Source organism: Prionailurus viverrinus, chromosome D4, assembly GCF_022837055.1.
Source record: "Prionailurus viverrinus isolate Anna chromosome D4, UM_Priviv_1.0, whole genome shotgun sequence".
In the NCBI taxonomy this organism is placed as follows: Eukaryota; Metazoa; Chordata; class Mammalia; order Carnivora; family Felidae; genus Prionailurus; species Prionailurus viverrinus.
In genome coordinates, this window is record NC_062573.1 from 5,215,849 (window position 1) to 5,232,713 (window position 16,865).

Sequence of the window (16,865 nt, forward strand, 5' to 3'; positions counted from 1 at the left end):
TCCACCCCAGCATTTGACATTTGGGCTGATGTCATATTGGGCATATTGGGCAGCATATTGACATTTTGGGCTGACAATCCTTTGTTATGGGGGGTGATCCTGTGTATTGAGGGTATTTGGTAGCATCTCTGGTATGTACTTACTGGATGCCAGTTGTTGTAACTAAAAATGTCTCTAGACATTGCTAACGTGTGTGGGGGCGGGGTGGGGGGGACAACATTACACCTACTTGAGAATCACCATTGAAAATTTTTTTAATGTTTATTTTATTTTCGAGAAGTGGGGGAGGGGCCAAGAGAGAGGGAGACACAGAATCTGAAGCAGGCTCCAGGCTCTGAGCCGTCAGCACAGAGCCTGACACGTGGCTCGAACCCATGAACTGTGAGATCATGACCTGAGTTGAAGTCAGACGCTTAACCAACTGAGCCACCCAGGTGCCCTAAGAATCACCATTTTAAAGAAGACAGTTTCTTGCTGGCTTGAAAATTTGACCTCTGATCTAAGGTATCTGCATTAAAGTTTGTCACTTTAGACATTAAAGTGACACTTTAGACAATCACTTTCACACCAACATGAGCACTAAATTTGGGGTACTAGGAATCATTTACAAGGTGACTGTCACAGTGCTCCAGAATATGCTTATTTTATTGTTTTTTGTAGATTGTAATTGAAACTGAGACATGCATTTAGAAACTTCTCCTATAACTTGTGGCCCCTGAAAATGTGTCCACCTAGAGATCCAGACACCTCCGTATTTTCCCTGCTTTGCAAAACCCTGGGGCTAGGTGATTTCTTAGGGCTTTCCCACTGCCTGAAAGCTTTTGTATTCTAAAAGTCCAGAAGCTTGCTTTTCAAACTGGGGTGGACAGGATACTAATTGAGAGCACCGGGTTGAATCCTAGGTCTCTAACTTATCAACTCTGTGATGTAGTGCCAGTGACTTACCTTCTTGGAGCCTTAGTCTCGCCAATGATAAATTAAGAGGAAAATTGTACCTACTTGATAGGATTGTTGTGAGGATTAAAGACATAATGCATGTTAAGTGCTTAATATACTTACTGCCTGGCATATAATAAGTGCTTAATAAATGTTGGCTGTTAGTATAATTACCACCAGGGCTAGGTGGTGGTGTGCCAGGAAATACTCAGAGCCACAGGATAGATCAGGAGCATCTTCATGGAGTGTGAATTTCTACTTGAAGAGTTGGAAAAAGAGGGTTTGAATTTTTCTCCTAAAGAGAAGTAATCAGAAACATTATTTTCATGTTAAAACAAACATGGGAATAAGAGGTAAAATTTGCATGGATTTTAAAGATAAAACATGAGACTTCATGAGGTGCCTGGATGGCTCAGTTGGTTACACGTCTGCCTTTGGCTCAGGTCATGATCTCGCAGTTGATGAGTTTGAGCCCCACAATGGGCTCTGTGCTGACAGCTCAGAGCTAGATCCTGCTTAGGATTCTGTGTGTCTCCCTCTCTCTCTGCCCCTCCCCGCTCATGCTCTCTCCCTCTCTCTCAAAAATAAAAATAAACATGAAAAAAATTTTTAATAAAGATAAAACATGAGACTTCAAAGAAATTTTGTACTTGAGCCTGATGAATTTGGGCTTCATCCCCAGACCTTAGGGAGGCTGTCTCCATCTCCCCGGCTGTGAGACAGCTTTGGTGGGAGCGTTTCAGCAGTAGCTCTGGGCTGTTTTGCATCTTTGACTGATAAAAGTATCAGGGATATTGGAAGAAATTCTGTAAGAAGCCAGGACTTCCTGACCAGGAATCCTTGCTACTTTCTTGTCTTCTTTGGGGTTTGTTCCCTGAGGAATGGGAAAATTTGCTGGGTAGTCATTCAATAAATATTTATTAAGTAACTACTATATGCCTGGTGCATTCTAAAGCGTGCAAATGGAATAAATTAAACAGTCTGCCCACATGAAACCTTCAGTCTACTGATCATTCAATATCAGTAGCTACCATAGTCTTGATAAGGGAATTGAAAAGGAGAACAGTAGGGGGGAATGGGTTTGAGGTTTAGGGGAAAGACCTGGCTGTTATGGACAGTCAAGTAGCGTCTGAGACTTCCAAATAGAGACCCTGAGTCCGAGTAAGCTGTTGAATGAGAGTCTAGAGCCATCATTCTCACATTGGGCTTTTAGACAATTGTGGTGGAGTATGGGTAGTCATAATGGCATTTACCAGGGGGAAGTCAGGAATGCCAAATGTCCTATACTGCATGGACAGTATCGTATGGCTTTTGAATGTTGCACTGGACATTTATGTAGATGAAAGTCCTATATGCAATGATCTGAGCCTAACAACTAACTCCATCTTTCACATAGAGACCAAGTACATTCTAGTGTGATTTTAATATTCCAGGGAGGTGGGGCACCTAGGTGGCTCAGTCCGTTTCTACTCAGGTCATGATTTCCTGATTCATAAGTTTGAGCCCCGTGCCAGGCTCTGTGCTGACAGCCCAGGGCCCAGAGTTTGCTTTGGATTCTGTGTGGTCTCTCTCTCTGCCCCTCCCCTGCTTGTACTCTGTATCTCTCTCTCTCAAAAATAAAATAAAACATTAAAAAATTAAAAAAAAATTTCCATGGAGGCAAATACCATGTAAAATGAATGAAGATTATACCTTGGTGTGCTCAGACTCTACCAAGAGTTATTCACTGTTTCTTTTAATTTTTTTAATGTTTATTTATTTTTGTGACAGAGAGAGAGAGAGAGAGAGAGAGAGCACAAGAGTGCAGGAGTGGGGGAGGGACAAAGAGAGAGGGAGACACAGAATCCAAAGCAGGCTCCAGGCTCTGAACTGTCACTGCAGAGCCTGATGCAGGGCTCAAACTCACGAACCATGAGATCATGACCTGAGATGAAGCTGGATGCTTAACTGACTAAGCCACCCAGGTGCCCCTTATTCACCATTTCTAAAAATCATGTCAGTGACAGCAATTCTGCTGTGGTCTTCAAGTCTTCAATTGATATCTGTAGCTACTGATTTTGGGGCCATGCTTCTTAACTGTAAGGTGTATGTGATCACCTGGGAATCTTGTTTCCCACTCCTTCCCTCCCCTTTCATCCTCCCTTAGAATAGAAAAGATATTTGGGCAATAAAATCTAAAGAATCAGAAGGAAGGGAGAGGCTGACATAACAGAGGGCGTGGATTAAAGAATGAAGTTCTTTAGAGGGTAGGAAAGAAGAGCATCCAGGCCCAGGAAAAGGACCTGGTCTTTGGTGAGAGGAGTTGGTTTTTGTAAAAGTGGGGAAGGAGAGAATGACTGGAGGTGTGTGGGTAGATTTAGAACCATGGCAGCAAGAAGTTGAAGGATGTAACATTCCCTATGTCCCACCCCTCAGCCACAACATGACTAGCCACCTTTCTGTCTTCAGCTTCTCTCTGTAGAGCTGGCCTATGGTAGGGAGAGGCGTAGGGAAATCGGACTGACCTCTCTATCTCCCAGGGCAAGTGCTTTGGTAAATAATATACAAGTAAAGTATTATTACTATTACTACTATACTATTGTTATTTTTTTTCCTTTAGATCAGCACTAACCAATAGGACTTTCTGCAATGATGGAAATATTTTATTTATTTATTTAGTAATTAAATTCTTTTAAAAAAGATTTTAGTTTTAAGTAATTTCTCCACCCAACAGGGGGCTCGAACTTACAACCCCAAGATCAAGAGTTGCATGCTCTACTGACTGAGGCAGCTGGGCACCCCAGAAATGTTTTACGTCAGTGCTGTTCAATATGGTAGCCACTAGCCACATGTAGCTATGGAACACTTAAAACATGCCTAATGCAACTGAGGAACTAAATTTTAAATTAAATTAAATTATTTGATGTAATCCCCTCCCCCCAACGTGGGGTTTATGACCCTGAGATCAAGAGTCACATGCTGTACTGACTGAGCCAGCCAGGCACCCCTATTTAATTTTAATTTATTTAAATTAATTAATTAATTTATTTATTAATGTTTATTCATTTTTGAAAGAGAGCAAGCATGAGCAGGTGAGAGTGGCAGAGAGAGAGGGAGACACAGAACTTGAAGCAGGCTCCAGGCTCTGAGCTGTCAGCACAGAGCCTGACATGGGGCTTGAACCCACGAACAGTGAGATCATGACCTGAGCCGAAGTCAGACGCTTAACTGACGGGGCCACCCAGGTGCCCCTTCATTTATTTAAATAGCCACATGTGGCTAGTGTCTATTGCATCAGAGAGTGCAGTGTTGTGTGTTTTCTGCCTCTATCTCCGCGTGGTTCTTCAAAGATGAGCCCCGTCTATAGAGGGCAGTGTCATTTGTGGCCCAGAACACTGGGTTAGGAGTCACACCAGAGTTCAATTTCAGCTGTGCCCTTGGTGACTCTGGGTAATTCACTTCCTTATCTGGGCTCAATATCTTCTGTTCTCTCCAGGGGGTGCAGCGAGTGGATCAATAGAGCTAAGGGTGTAAACTGTGAAGGGCTACCCATTGTTCATACAGGGGCCAATCCACATCCCTTTACCAACAATGACAGAGTGCTGTGCCAAGAGGGTCTTCCCGAGATGCCTCTTCAGAAACCCTTTGAGAACCAGATCTGTTCCCCTCTGTTGGCTGTTCCCTTCTCTGTGGGGCCCTTCAATGTTATTTGATTAATGTACATTGGCCTCTAGCCGCACAGGGGTAGGGCAGTGTAGCTGTTTTCTTGTGTTTATATCTCTAGGGACTAGCACATACTAGGTTCTCAGTAAATATTTGTGCAATGAATGGATGAAACAAGTGCTAGTATCTGAACTTAGGTGTGATTTAAAAGCTCACCGAATTCTGTAAGTTTACAATATCTAATATTTTACCTTTTTTATAGCAGTGGAAATATTGGAAAATAACCAAATACCCAACATAGGGGGCTGGTTTAATTAAATGATTCTTTACAAACTTTTTTTTAATGTTTGTTTATTTTTGAGAGAGAGAGACACAGAGAGAGAGAGAGAGAGGGAGGGAGAGAGAACAAGTGGGGGAAGGGCAGAGAGCGAGGGAGACACAGAATCTGAAGCAGTAATCTGAAGCAGGTTCTGTGTGTCAGCACAGAACCTGATGCGGGGCTCAAACACATGAACCATGAGATCATGACCTGAGCTGAAATCGGACATTTAACTGACTGGGCCTCCCAGGTGCCCCTAATTACATGATTCTTAAGATGTGTTATGCCAGAGAGTATTCAGTGCCACAATAAATGGTGTATTTACTTTATATTGTTTAATGAAAAAATAAAAACTGAAGGTATACTATAATTTTACTTTGTAAAAGTTATATATTTATATGCATAGGACAAGTTTGGAACTATATATATATGAACAATGATTACTATCACCGGGTGGGATTAAGAGGTGAAACACTTACTTTTCTTTCTTTCTTCCTTCTTTGTTTTTGAGAGAGAGATAGCTCAAGCAGGGGAGGGGGAGGGATAGAGAGAGAGGGAGAGAGAGAATCTCAAGCAGTCTCCACACCCAGTGTGAAGCCTGACGGTGGGGCTCAATCTCATGACTGTGAGATCATGACCTGAGCCAAAATAAAGACCTGGATACTCAACTGACTGAGCCACCCAGGTGCCCCTTATTTTTCTTTCTAAAACATCTATTTGATTTAAAAAAATGTATCTAATATTTCCAAAAAAAAGCAAAAATGTAGAGACAGTAGATCAATGGTTGCCTGTGGCTGGGAGTGGGAATGGGATTAACAGTAAATGAGTCTGAGGGATTTTATGGAGAATCTGTAAATGTTCTACAACTGATTTGATTTGCATCACTTGGTAACATTACTAAAAATCCTTGATCTGTGCACTTGAAATGCATGAATTTTTATGATATGTAAATATGCCTCAATAACATTAAAAAGTCTTTCTTTTATATATATTTACAGATATTCTTTTTTTAAAGTTTATTTATTTTGAGAGAAAGAGATGTGGGGGGGGGGCAGAGAGAGAGAGAGGGAGAGAGAGAATCACGAGCAGGCTCTGCACTGTCATTGCGAAGTCTGTTACAGGGCTTGAACTCATGAACTGTGAGATCATGACCTGAGTGAAAATCAGGAGTCGGACTCTTAACTGACTGAACCACCCAGGTGCCTCTATTTATATGTATCTTTAAAAAAATTAAAGCAACGCACAAGTATTTAAAGTGCTCTATTCCCACACCTAGCTCTACTTTCAAAGCATAACAGTAGTAGTTGGTGTTTAACCCTGTCTAGCCTTTTTTCTACACAGAATCCAAGGATAACATACACATTATAGATACATAATTTTTTGCAACTCTCTTCTCTCTCTAGACATACACTGTAGGGCACGATAAAGTTAACAGTAGCTGCTCTGGGATATGGGATTAGGGGTGGAGGGAGTCAAATGGGGGTGGGAAGGGAGAGGCACACTTGAAAGTTTTAGTTTCTTTACTTTCCTATCATTTGCATGTTTTTGTTTTTTTGGTCAGGAATGTTTGGAGTTATCAACCCAATAAAGATATTGGAATAAGTGATACCATTGAATGCTTCATGCCATGCCGTCCACCTATTTAAAACAATTTAGAAATTAATCTAGTGCCAGGCACTATACTGAGTGCCTGAGATATACTGTCTCATTGAATCCTTATAACAATCCTACGAGGTATGCAATACTAAGGCCTCACTTGACAGATGAGTTAATTAAGACCTGGAGAGACTGATTCACCAAGGTCACACAGCTAGTATGCACAGACCCCAGACCTGTATACCACAGCATCTCTTCTCCCTGAAGCAGATTCATGTTCTTCTTGGAAAGCCCAGCTTTAATGAGCTCATTGCATGTGCATGTGTAGTCCTCCCTAACCCACTCATGTCTTCAAGGTGCTTACAGTCTGGGGAGGTGACAGTCAAAACAATTACGATCTAGTGCTATAAGATCTAAGAACCTCAAGGACTCTTTCAGGAGGGTAAAGAAAGGTGAGGGCGATTGGAGGTAGGGGCAGGTGTAGAAAGGGATTTGAGGCCTGGCTCAGGCGGCTCAGAAGTGTTACAGATTCTGGTAACTACAGTGTCGAAGTTCAGTGTGGCTGGAGGGTTAAGGTGGCCTGAAGGAGGGGCAAAGGTAAGGACAAGTAAGTACCTTGAAACTTAAGGCCAGATCACCAAACTTTTTAAGTTGACTTAGAGTATTCATATTTTATTCCGTGAATGACGCAGAGCTGTTAAAATATTTGAATCTGGCGTGTTAAAAAGGGGCCCAGAAGGAGCTGTTGTGGGGGATCCCTCCTGGACTCCCAGCTCTCCAAATCCTGTTGCTGGGTGGTCAGGTCGTTTCCACCCTAGGCTGGGAACTCCTTTGGGGCAAGGACCTTGTGTCATTCACCTGTGCATCTTAACATCCAGCACAGCACCTGGTATGCGGCAGGGGCTCAGTAAGGGGCTGAACTGGCTGGCAGAATGCTGTACCAAGAAAGTGCCCAGGCGTGATTCTGTAAAATAAAAAAGCAAAACTTCATTTCTTCCCTAGCATTGCCTAGGTAGGTGTTCAGCCAGTCTGACCCAACTATAAGGAGGTCAGAGAGGTCCTGCCCTCAAACTCAATTCCAGGTAGGTCCACTGGGGTGGGAAAAGGAGAGGTGGTTGCTAAGCTGCAACTTCTGTTCAGTACCTGCTATGTGGTGGGAGAATTCACACCTATTGTCTTTTTCCATGTCTCCAACAGCTCCTAAATCGGAATTATTGACCTAGTTTCCCTTACCATAACACGGACTATCAGAATGGTTCTCTAATTTGGTCAAGGTCACACAGCCGGTAAGTGTAGGAGGAGCGGAGGCTGGGAGAGAATCTTTTAAGTCAAAGCCCACTGGCCTCTCTGTCCTTCACCTGGGGAGGCGTAGCGGAGCCTACTCGGCGGCATAGCCTTTGGGTTTGGGGGGCATTCCGCACCGGGGCGCAGGGCCGAAGAGGCCCGCTTGCCGCGGCATCCGGGAGCCGCTCCCAGATTCGGAAGTTACGAAGTTTCCGTGGATTTCGCTTGCCTCCCTGCGCAGCTCGTCCCCGCTCCGCAGCAGTTACGCCGCTAGCGCAGCAGGGCTCAGGTGCTGCAGCGGGCGGGGGCCTGGCGCCGGGAGAAAGGCGGGGACGCAGCTTACGTAAGCGTCCGCTCGCAGGTGCATGAGGCCTCCACCGGCGTGTGGTCCCTGCGCGCTCCCAGGTGCGCAGTTGGCGCAGGCGGCCGCGCGGCACGGCGCCGGCGGGCGCTGGCTGGCGCTCTCAGGTACGGCAGAGTGCGCGTGGAGGGGGCGCGCAGCGAGCGAAGGGGCGGGCTTTCCGTTCCCCAGCAGCCGCGGGGCCCGCCCCCCGGCTCGGCCAATGGGCGCGCTGGGCGGTGTCACGTGCTCGCCGCCGCCGCCGCCGCCGAAGCGGAGACCGGAGCCGCGAGCGCCACCAGGGCAGCAGCCGCCGCAGCCGCCGCCGCTGGGCAGAGGAGCCGGAGACGCGGGCGGACGAGGTGGCGGCGGCGGCGGAGCGGGAGCGGGGACCGGGCGCGGGCAGAGCGCGGCGGCGCGGGTAGGCTGCGGCGGCGGGGTAGGCGCCTGCGCGGCGGGCCGTCCCGGGCGGGCGGCGGTTAAGGCGGCGGTTGAGGCGGTTGGCGGAGCCGGCCCGGGCCCCGCATTGTTTGTTGTGCGTCCTTAGCAGCGGCGGCGGCGGCCGCGGCGGCCCGGGCGGAGAGCCGGGAGCAATCCTGGCCCCCGTGGCTCCGGCATTGTGGCCGCCGCTGCGGTGCCCCGGTCGCTTCGGGCAAGGGCAGCGGGCAGCTTTCCTCACCTTCGTGGGGACGGGGTCCCGGCCCCGAGCGAGGGGAGGGCGTGGGCAGTGTGGGGGGACCCGGCGCCGGGGTTCTGGGTAGGATGGAGGGCCAGGGGCTCCGGGCAGGTGTTGGAGGACGTTGGGGGCAGGGGCAGGGAGCGAGGCTTCGGGGGGCTGGTGGAGGGTGTGGGCAGACTTGGGGGGAGAATGAAGGGTGGAGGGATCCGGCCCAACGGGGCTGGAGGGCCTTCGGGCAGGTTCGGGGGCCCACTGGGGCCAGGGCGAGTGCGAGAGGGATGGAGGACATTGAGGCGTGTGGGGGGCAGTCTGTGGGGGGTTCGGGAGGGTGTGAGGGAGGCCTTGGGGAAGGTAGGGGCGAGTGTGATGGGCATAGAAGGAGAAGATTAGGGACTCGAGGGAGGAGTAGAAGAAGCGGATGTCCCGGTTGGGGCTGCGTGTGAGGGCAGGAAGAGGGGGCAGATAGAAGGAAGGCCACGGGACAAATGTGAAGAGAAATGTGGAGGAAGGTGCCCAGGTAGGGGCTAGTGTGGTGGGGAGAGAGGGACCGGAGGTGTCTAGGGAACTCTGGAGTGATGATGAGGGAAATGGAGGTTTCCAGGCAGGAGGTGTGTGTGAGGGTAGGCCCAGAGGCTTCTGGAGACCTGTGAGGGATGTGAGGACTGTATCTGGCCAGCAGGTGTGTAGGGGAGACAGGAAGGAGGCAGGAGAGTGTTGAGGCTGGACAGGTGGGCCATGTGAAGGAAGGGCATGTTAGAGGAGAAGGCAGGTGTTAGTGTTGCTCTGGGGAGATCAGTATGGGGGGGGGGGGGAAGGAGGAAGGTGATTGGAACAGGGCCAGAGTTTGAGAGAAGTGAGGACAGTAGAGTAGGGTGATGGGCAGTGACAGGAGATGTCTGGACAGGAGGTGTGCAGGGTATTTAGCGGGTAGCAGGAGAAGTGAGTGAAATGGAGGGTGTTCTTGTGGGAAGTATAGATGTAGGTGGGGGAGCAGAAAGAGGAAACTTTGGGGTTGGACATCAGAGCGGACAAGTGGAGTGGGCTGTGTGTGAGGTAGAGGGCCAGAGGTGTGAGGGGTGAGGGGAATGTTCTTGGAGTGGCTGCTAAGGTACGAAAACAGATGGAAGGAAATGTTTTGGGGGCAGGAAGTGTGGAGGGAAGTTGGGGAGGAGGGGGGTGGTACGTGTGTGAAGGGAAATCAGTAGAGGGAGGTGGTAGGGGATGGGTTGGGAGGGGAGGGATGCAGGTCTAGAGTACAGTATGTAGAGAGAGGGAAGTGTGGCTTGGAGGTGCTAAATTTTGTCTGGTAGAAGGGGTTAGGCAGGGAAGAGACGAAAGAAAGGCGGAGAAGACAGGATATTTTTGGATAGAGGATGTAGAAGAATGCATAGTATCTATAATGGGGTAAAAGAAGAGCAAGGTAGGGAGGTGTGTGAATGTGTCTGTGACTAGGAAGGGGTAGGTTCTGTATGGTATTGGGGTGGTGGTAATGGAAGCAGATTGCCTAGGTTTAGGGGCAGGAAATAGACTATTCAGGTTGGAGACAGTTAGGAAAACAGGTTGCTTAAAAGAGAATGAAGGAGCAGGATGCTGAAAAGTGAGAGATTGGAGCACTTTGAGTCTTGAGAAATTAAGAGAGCTAAAAATTTTAGGTCACTGGAAATATAAGAAAAGGCAGAGTGCAGAAGTTGGAAAAACAAAAAGCAAAACAAAAGAGAGGGAATTACGTTCTAGGCATAGAACTGAAGTGTGTGTGTGAGTGTGTGTGTGTGTGTGTATGTATCCTGGAATGATATTAATGAAAAATGGAGGACATTAAGCCCTTGTACCATACCTGAAAGTTCACGCCTCTAGGATCAGAGAGATCAAGAAGCCTGATTTTAGTTCCAGAACTCTGTGAATGGGGAAGGGATAAGGGAGAGCTCAGTAGTACACACTCCCAAGTTTGGAGGAGGTGTGTGGTGGGATATTGTCCTTACACATTGGCCTGACAAGTGGGCAAGTAGAAGAGCCATCCAGGGTTGTTTGGAGTGTACCACAAGTGAATAGAAATAGGATTGCAGCAGGTGCAGGGCAGATGTCTTTGTGAAGATACTGCAAGAGAGCAGGGCCCGGTGTCAGTAGCCTTTGAAGGCTATGTATCAGGGAGGAAGGGATACCTTGGTGCAGTGTCTCAGCTTCCCTGGTGCTTTCTGGGTAATGGGGCAGTTTTCAGGCTTTGAGTGATGTAATATCTGAGTCCCATGCTAGAGGCAGACAGAGGTAATGTACATCCAGCTCCTAAAAGTGGCAGCAATGGAGCTCTGAGATTCTTTAACTCCCTTTCAGGGTGCAAAGAGCTGATCCTGGTTTGTCGACTTTTTCTCCCAAATAGTTGAAGAAAAATTTAGTTGGAGGCTGTTGGATTTTCTGGTATTTTGATTTGAGTTAGGGAGTATAGTGTTAGCTTTATTGAGGAAAGACTTTTGGGGTTGTGTGGACATGAAGCCAATCAGCTTGCCAAACACATAGGAAATAACCTTCAGGGGTTTGAGCACAGATATTTCAGTGCAGGTCTCACTCAGTGTTCTGTGGCTTGTGTTAGATTCTTTGGGATTTGGAAGGATTAAGGAAACTACTTTGAGACTGCCTTAGTAAGCACGGTTTTCTAGAATCTTGAAAAACGATTTCCCTTTTGACAGTAGAAAATTCAGTCCTGTCAGATTTTGCAAAAAAATAAATTATTTCATCATGTTGCAGAAATAACTTCAATTATCGCTTTGAGAGCTTCATGTAGTGTGTAATGTAGTACCTAGTATGATTTCAAATAAAAGGGCTGCTTTGATACCTTGGGAAGCTTTCTGGGTTGATTAGTTTTCTCCGTTTGTCAATTTAGGAAGTATCTTAATGCAGCCATTGTATGTTCAGATAAAAAGTTTGAGTGGAAATGGGAACCTTGCCTAAATATAATGAGGGCTGAGCAGAATAACACATTTTAAGTAATCTGAATCTGTAAATATAAATATTTAAAAGATAAACTGGGAGCTAATCATTTTTAAAATCCAAGCTTGAAGTGCATCATGAAGGCAACAAAATAATGCTCTGAAGGCATTGCTGTAAGATTTTATTTTTGGAGGGAAAGGTTTTTAAAGTATAATACACCTTTCATTGAAATTCTTTGCAGTATTTTGAGATTTGATTTTTGTATAGAACGTAATCATAAGGAACATGTTTGACCCCTTTGGCTCCCTGGCAGAGAATTTGAGGAGTAGGGTATAAGATGAATAGAGTGACCTTTGAAAATTTTCTCCAATATGGCTATTGTTTTCTCCTTGTATTTTTTAAGTCCATCGTGTTAGTTCATTTTATTGATTTGGGGCAAGCAGTACTTTCTTGCTCTGAATACTCAATTCTGGAATAGTGTTCTGATTATATGTATTGTTCCGTGAAATTCTGTGGTTTGAGATACATTGTAGGCACTTGAAAATACTGTCCTAAGTTTATGAACCAAGGAAAGCAGGTTATTTAGACTTTGTAGGCTAAATAATTGGGTCTGGTTTTATTTTCGCTGTTGACTTGCTGGACAAGATACTTAATCCCTTAGTGCTTGTTTTTCCTCCAGAAACCTGACTCTATCTACCTCCCATGAGAATTGAGATGGTTTATATAAAACAAGTTTAAGTCTTTCAGGAAGATTACAAGTATGAAAATACAGGGAATAGATGTTATTTCTTTGGTTCCTTTTTTCTTCTTAGCGTGGTCAAGTAATAATTGGTACTTCAGAATTTGGTGTTAGGCGGATTAATTTGTAGTGAGAAACTTGGATAGAGATGAAACTTCTGTGAATGTCAGAGATGTCTGCAAATTGAAATTTGTTCATTCTTGCTCTACTGTCTCTATCTTTCCTGGCTCATTTTTGCAGTTGAGTGTTGGTGCTGATTTGAATTCTTGCATATGAGCAGAAGATTGTGAGAGACATTCTGCGTTGTGGCTGTAGCCCGAGATTGCTTCTAAGCGTGAATTTTCCAGGGATGGAGCACTTCTGTCACTCAGTGAATTCACTTCCTAAATCAGGAATAATAAATACATTTTCCTAGGTATTTTGCAGGAAATCAGCTAATCCTAGGTGACTTGAACAGGAGAATAAAGCTATTCCTCTTCCAGTGGCATTAAGCCTTCTTTTGTTATTACTGTTTTTTGTACTTTTTAATTTATTTTGAGAGAGAGAGCGTTTGGGGAAGGGGCAGAGAGAGAGGGAGAGAGCAAGAGTATCCCAGGTAGGCTCCACACTGTCAGCAGAGAGCCCATCGTGGGCTCGAACTCACAAACCAACAGATCATGGACCTGAGCTGAAATCAGGAGTCCCACGCTTAACTGACTTAGCCACCCAGGTGCCCCATTAAACCTCATTTTTATGATTTATTGAATACTTTTTCCTTTTTCAAGTTTTAATTCTCAAATTATTACCTATTCTTTTGGCATTTCTGACAGGTTATATACACTGTTTGAGGAGGAATGATATTTAAATGCTTTAAAAATGTTTATTAGTTGGGTGCCTGGATGGCTCAGTTGGTTAAGTGTCTGACTTCGGCTCAGGTCATGATTTCACAGTTCGTGAGTTCATGTCCCATGTCGGGCTCTGTGCTGACAGCTCAGAGCCTGGAGCCTGCTTCAGATTTTGTGTCTCTGTCTCTCTCTGCCCCTCTGTGCTTGCTCTCTCTCTCTCTCTCTCTCTCTCTCTCTTTCTCTCTCTCTCTCTCTCTCTCTCCCTTCCTCAAAAATAAATGAATATTTTAAAAAATGTTTATTAGTTGTAAAAAGTCTTCAAAATGCTGGTTGTGATTGACATTACAAAAATGTAAATAGTAAGTTGCTTTTTAGACCTTAATTTAGTCGGGCTTGATAATTCCCAGTCCCGATAATAGTCTTTCTGTGCTAGGTGACTTTCTTTTCTTTTCTTTTCTCTTTTTTTTTTGAGGCGCAGAGGGAGAGGGAGAGAATCTTAAGCAGGCTAGCGCAGAGCCCAATGCAGGGCTTGATCTCATGACTGTGAGATCATGACCTGGGCCAAAATCAAAGTCAGATGCTCAACCAACTGAGCCACCCAGGCGCTCTGATCTTTTTTTTTTTTTTTTTTTTTTTTTTAAGATTTTATTTTTGGGGCGCCTGGGTGGCGCAGTCGGTTAAGCGTCCGACTTCAGCCAGGTCACGATCTCGCGGTCCGTGAGTTCGAGCCCCGCGTCGGGCTCTGGGCTGATGGCTCGGAGCCTGGAGCCTGTTTCCGATTCTGTGTCTCCCTCTCTCTCTGCCCCTCCTCCGTTCATGCTCTGTCTCTCTCTGTCCCAAAAATAAATAAACGTTGAAAAAAAAAAGTGTTTAAAAAAAAAAAAAAAAGATTTTATTTTTAAGTAATCTCCACATCTAATGTGGGGGGTCAAACCCATAACCGCAATCAAGAGTCCCATACTCCACCAGCTGAGCCAGCCAGGTGCCCTGCTGATCTGTTCTTTACTCTCTTATATAAGGTTTGGACCTCTCCCTGTTACCCATCTTACTGCTCTTTGTTTTCATTTGTTTTGCATAGTTCCTTTCATTGGAAAATTAGTTGTTTTTAAAAATTTGTTCAACTGTGGAAAATCTGTTTCTGACAGGTAATTATGAGAGGCTTCATAATCCAGTCTAATTTTAGAAAACTTTATTGAGAAATGTAAGTTAAATTTATGTCAGTTAAAACTTAGAAAAGAGTAAAGTAATGAGGCCAAATTAGTGGTGATATAAATATTTAAATGGTTTGAGCCTGAAAGATCTGCAAGTCTGTAACTTTTAGGTCTTGCATTGAATAGTGAGGTAACCACATGACCTGGATTGTCACTTTCATGCCTAATCTAACGCAGATCTTGTTTGAAGGGTCCTTGAAGTACATCTTTTTTGAGGAGTATGGTGTTTGTGTCACAAAAGACATTCCATATACGTGTGTTGCTGTGTGAATGAATGCCATCCTAAATTTTAGTTATTTGATACTAAAATTCTCTTAACTTATGACATAGCTAACACTGTGTAGAACATCTGCTTTCTTTAGTTAACTTTAGCACAACTTGAAGGGTTATAGTTCATTATATCCATTATAAAATCACAGCCTTGCATTGTGTGACTTCATGGTTCATTTCCACTTAAAGAGTGAGAATTCTGCAGCATGTTGTGTAATAAATTCTGAGGCGTTTCTGGGTCATGGATAAGATGTAGTTTCTTAATGCACCTGCAGAATTTCCTGTTCTTTGCAGTTTTCCAGGTACCAGGACTTTACACAATATCCTATCGGGCAGATCAGCGTTTTGCTTATAAATTGAATTTAACCATATTAATACAATTGGCATAAAGCGAATAGTAATTGTCCTAAAGACTGTCTAGATTTCTTTTTTTAATCATGCTTACCTGTTCTACCAGTTTAATTCAGCAAACATGCATTGACTTTAGGCTCAAAGGCATGTTTTGTGCCAGACCGAAGATTTTTTAGTAGGGCCTAATAATACTCTTTTGAGTAAAGAATAGATCCTTCCCTAGGTAGATTGACCCTTAATGTGAAAATGGGGTCTGTGTCTTTGGTTACCAATGTTCAGTTGGCATAACTGAAAATCAGTGTACTTTAAAAGACAGATGGGTAGTGACCTGATAAAGAGATGATTTGTTTCTAACAGTTAAAATGGAGGCAGTTTATTCTTACGATGTTTATAACTCCAAATAAATCTAAAAGTCCTCAAACATTGGATCTAATCACAGACTTTTGTGTGACTTAGACAACCTACATTTTAACCTAATGAAGTACAGAGTAATGAGTAGCTCTTGACTTAACTCTGGAAAATTCAGTTTTAGTTAGCAAAGCTAGTGAACCAGAGGGGAAAGGTGTTACAATTTTGATAATGTAGGTTAGTGGCTGCAGAGAGTAACATCTGGAGCCCTTGGTATGCATATTTTCAGTTGTTTTTGAAGCTGTAAATAGGCTTTTAATGTCAAGGTTAGTATGGAAGAACAGGTATGAAACATATTAGTGATGAGGTGCTGTCTTGGGGCACGTGCGTGGCTCAGTCAGCTGAGCATCAGACTCTTGATTTTAACTCAAGTCATAATCCCATGGTTGTGGGATTAAGCCCTGTGTTGGGCTCTTTATTGAGCATGGGACCTGCTTGAGATTCTCTTTCTCTCCTGCCCTCTCCCCCTGCTCGTGCGCCCTCTCTCTCTAAAATTAAAAAAAAAAAATTTAAAAAGGTGGTATCTAAAAAATAAGTATTAACTGTGATGCTCTCATATGCCAGCTTTGTGGTAAATGTTGTGGAATTATACAAAATTGGCTTTTGAGGGGTGCCTGGCTGGCTCAGTCGGTAGCATGCATCTCTTGATCTTGCGGTTATAAGTTTGAGCCCCATGTTGGGTGTAGAGATTACTTAAATAAAATCTTCAAAATTGGCTTTTGAAATTGGTCAGTATTATTGTTTGGTAGTGTTCCTTATTTCTAGAGCTCAGGTTTCACATACCTGGACTTTGGTCTCTGTTGTAGTTGTATAATGTGGGTGGACAGCAGAGTGTTACATTTGGAGAAATGGAGGTCCAAAGAGTTGACTCTAGAGCAGAGATAGGCAGACTCTCAGAACACTGTTTGAGAGATTCCATATCAAATACCTGTTGGTTCCCAAATTTGGCCAGGAAGGTTGATGGCCGGGCAAATTTGAAACCTGCCTGTTTGAGTCAAGCCTTTGAGTGCAAGTCAATGCGTGGGCTTCCTAGGAAATTTGGGGTCCTAGGATTATGCAGTAGTGATCTAAAGAAAGTGGCTAGCTAGCACTTGAGTGGACTCTCCTTTTCTGTATGCCTGGGTGTAACCTTGACTGCTGTATTGGACAGTAGAATGTTGTTGACACCAGAAGACCTGGCTTTGAGGTCTGATCCTGTTATTTATTAGTTGTAGATCTCTCTCCTCATGTATAAAATTGGAATAAAACCCTTAATTACAGAGTTATAGTGAGGATTAAAGAAGAAAACTGTAAGCTCTGAAGCACATAACTTTTTTTTTTTGAAGGGAGGATTGAGGAGAAATT

General features: G+C 44.6%; 1 protein-coding gene across 3 annotated transcripts in view; it reads left to right on the plus strand.

Annotated features, from left to right (window-relative positions):
* The first annotated feature begins 8,126 nt into the window (after positions 1 to 8,126).
* Positions 8,127 to 16,865, plus strand: part of LOC125149975 (sterile alpha motif domain-containing protein 1-like) — a 79,416-nt gene continuing 70,677 nt past the window's right edge. For 2 of the 3 annotated variants that reach the window (XM_047829209.1, XM_047829208.1), the window contains exon 1: positions 8,127 to 8,538. In XM_047829209.1, the coding sequence (XP_047685165.1) occupies positions 8,143 to 8,538 (396 nt within the window). In that variant the 5' untranslated portion in view covers positions 8,127 to 8,142. The remainder of the gene's footprint in view (positions 8,539 to 16,865) is intronic. The other variant, XM_047829210.1, reaches the window with a different exon arrangement.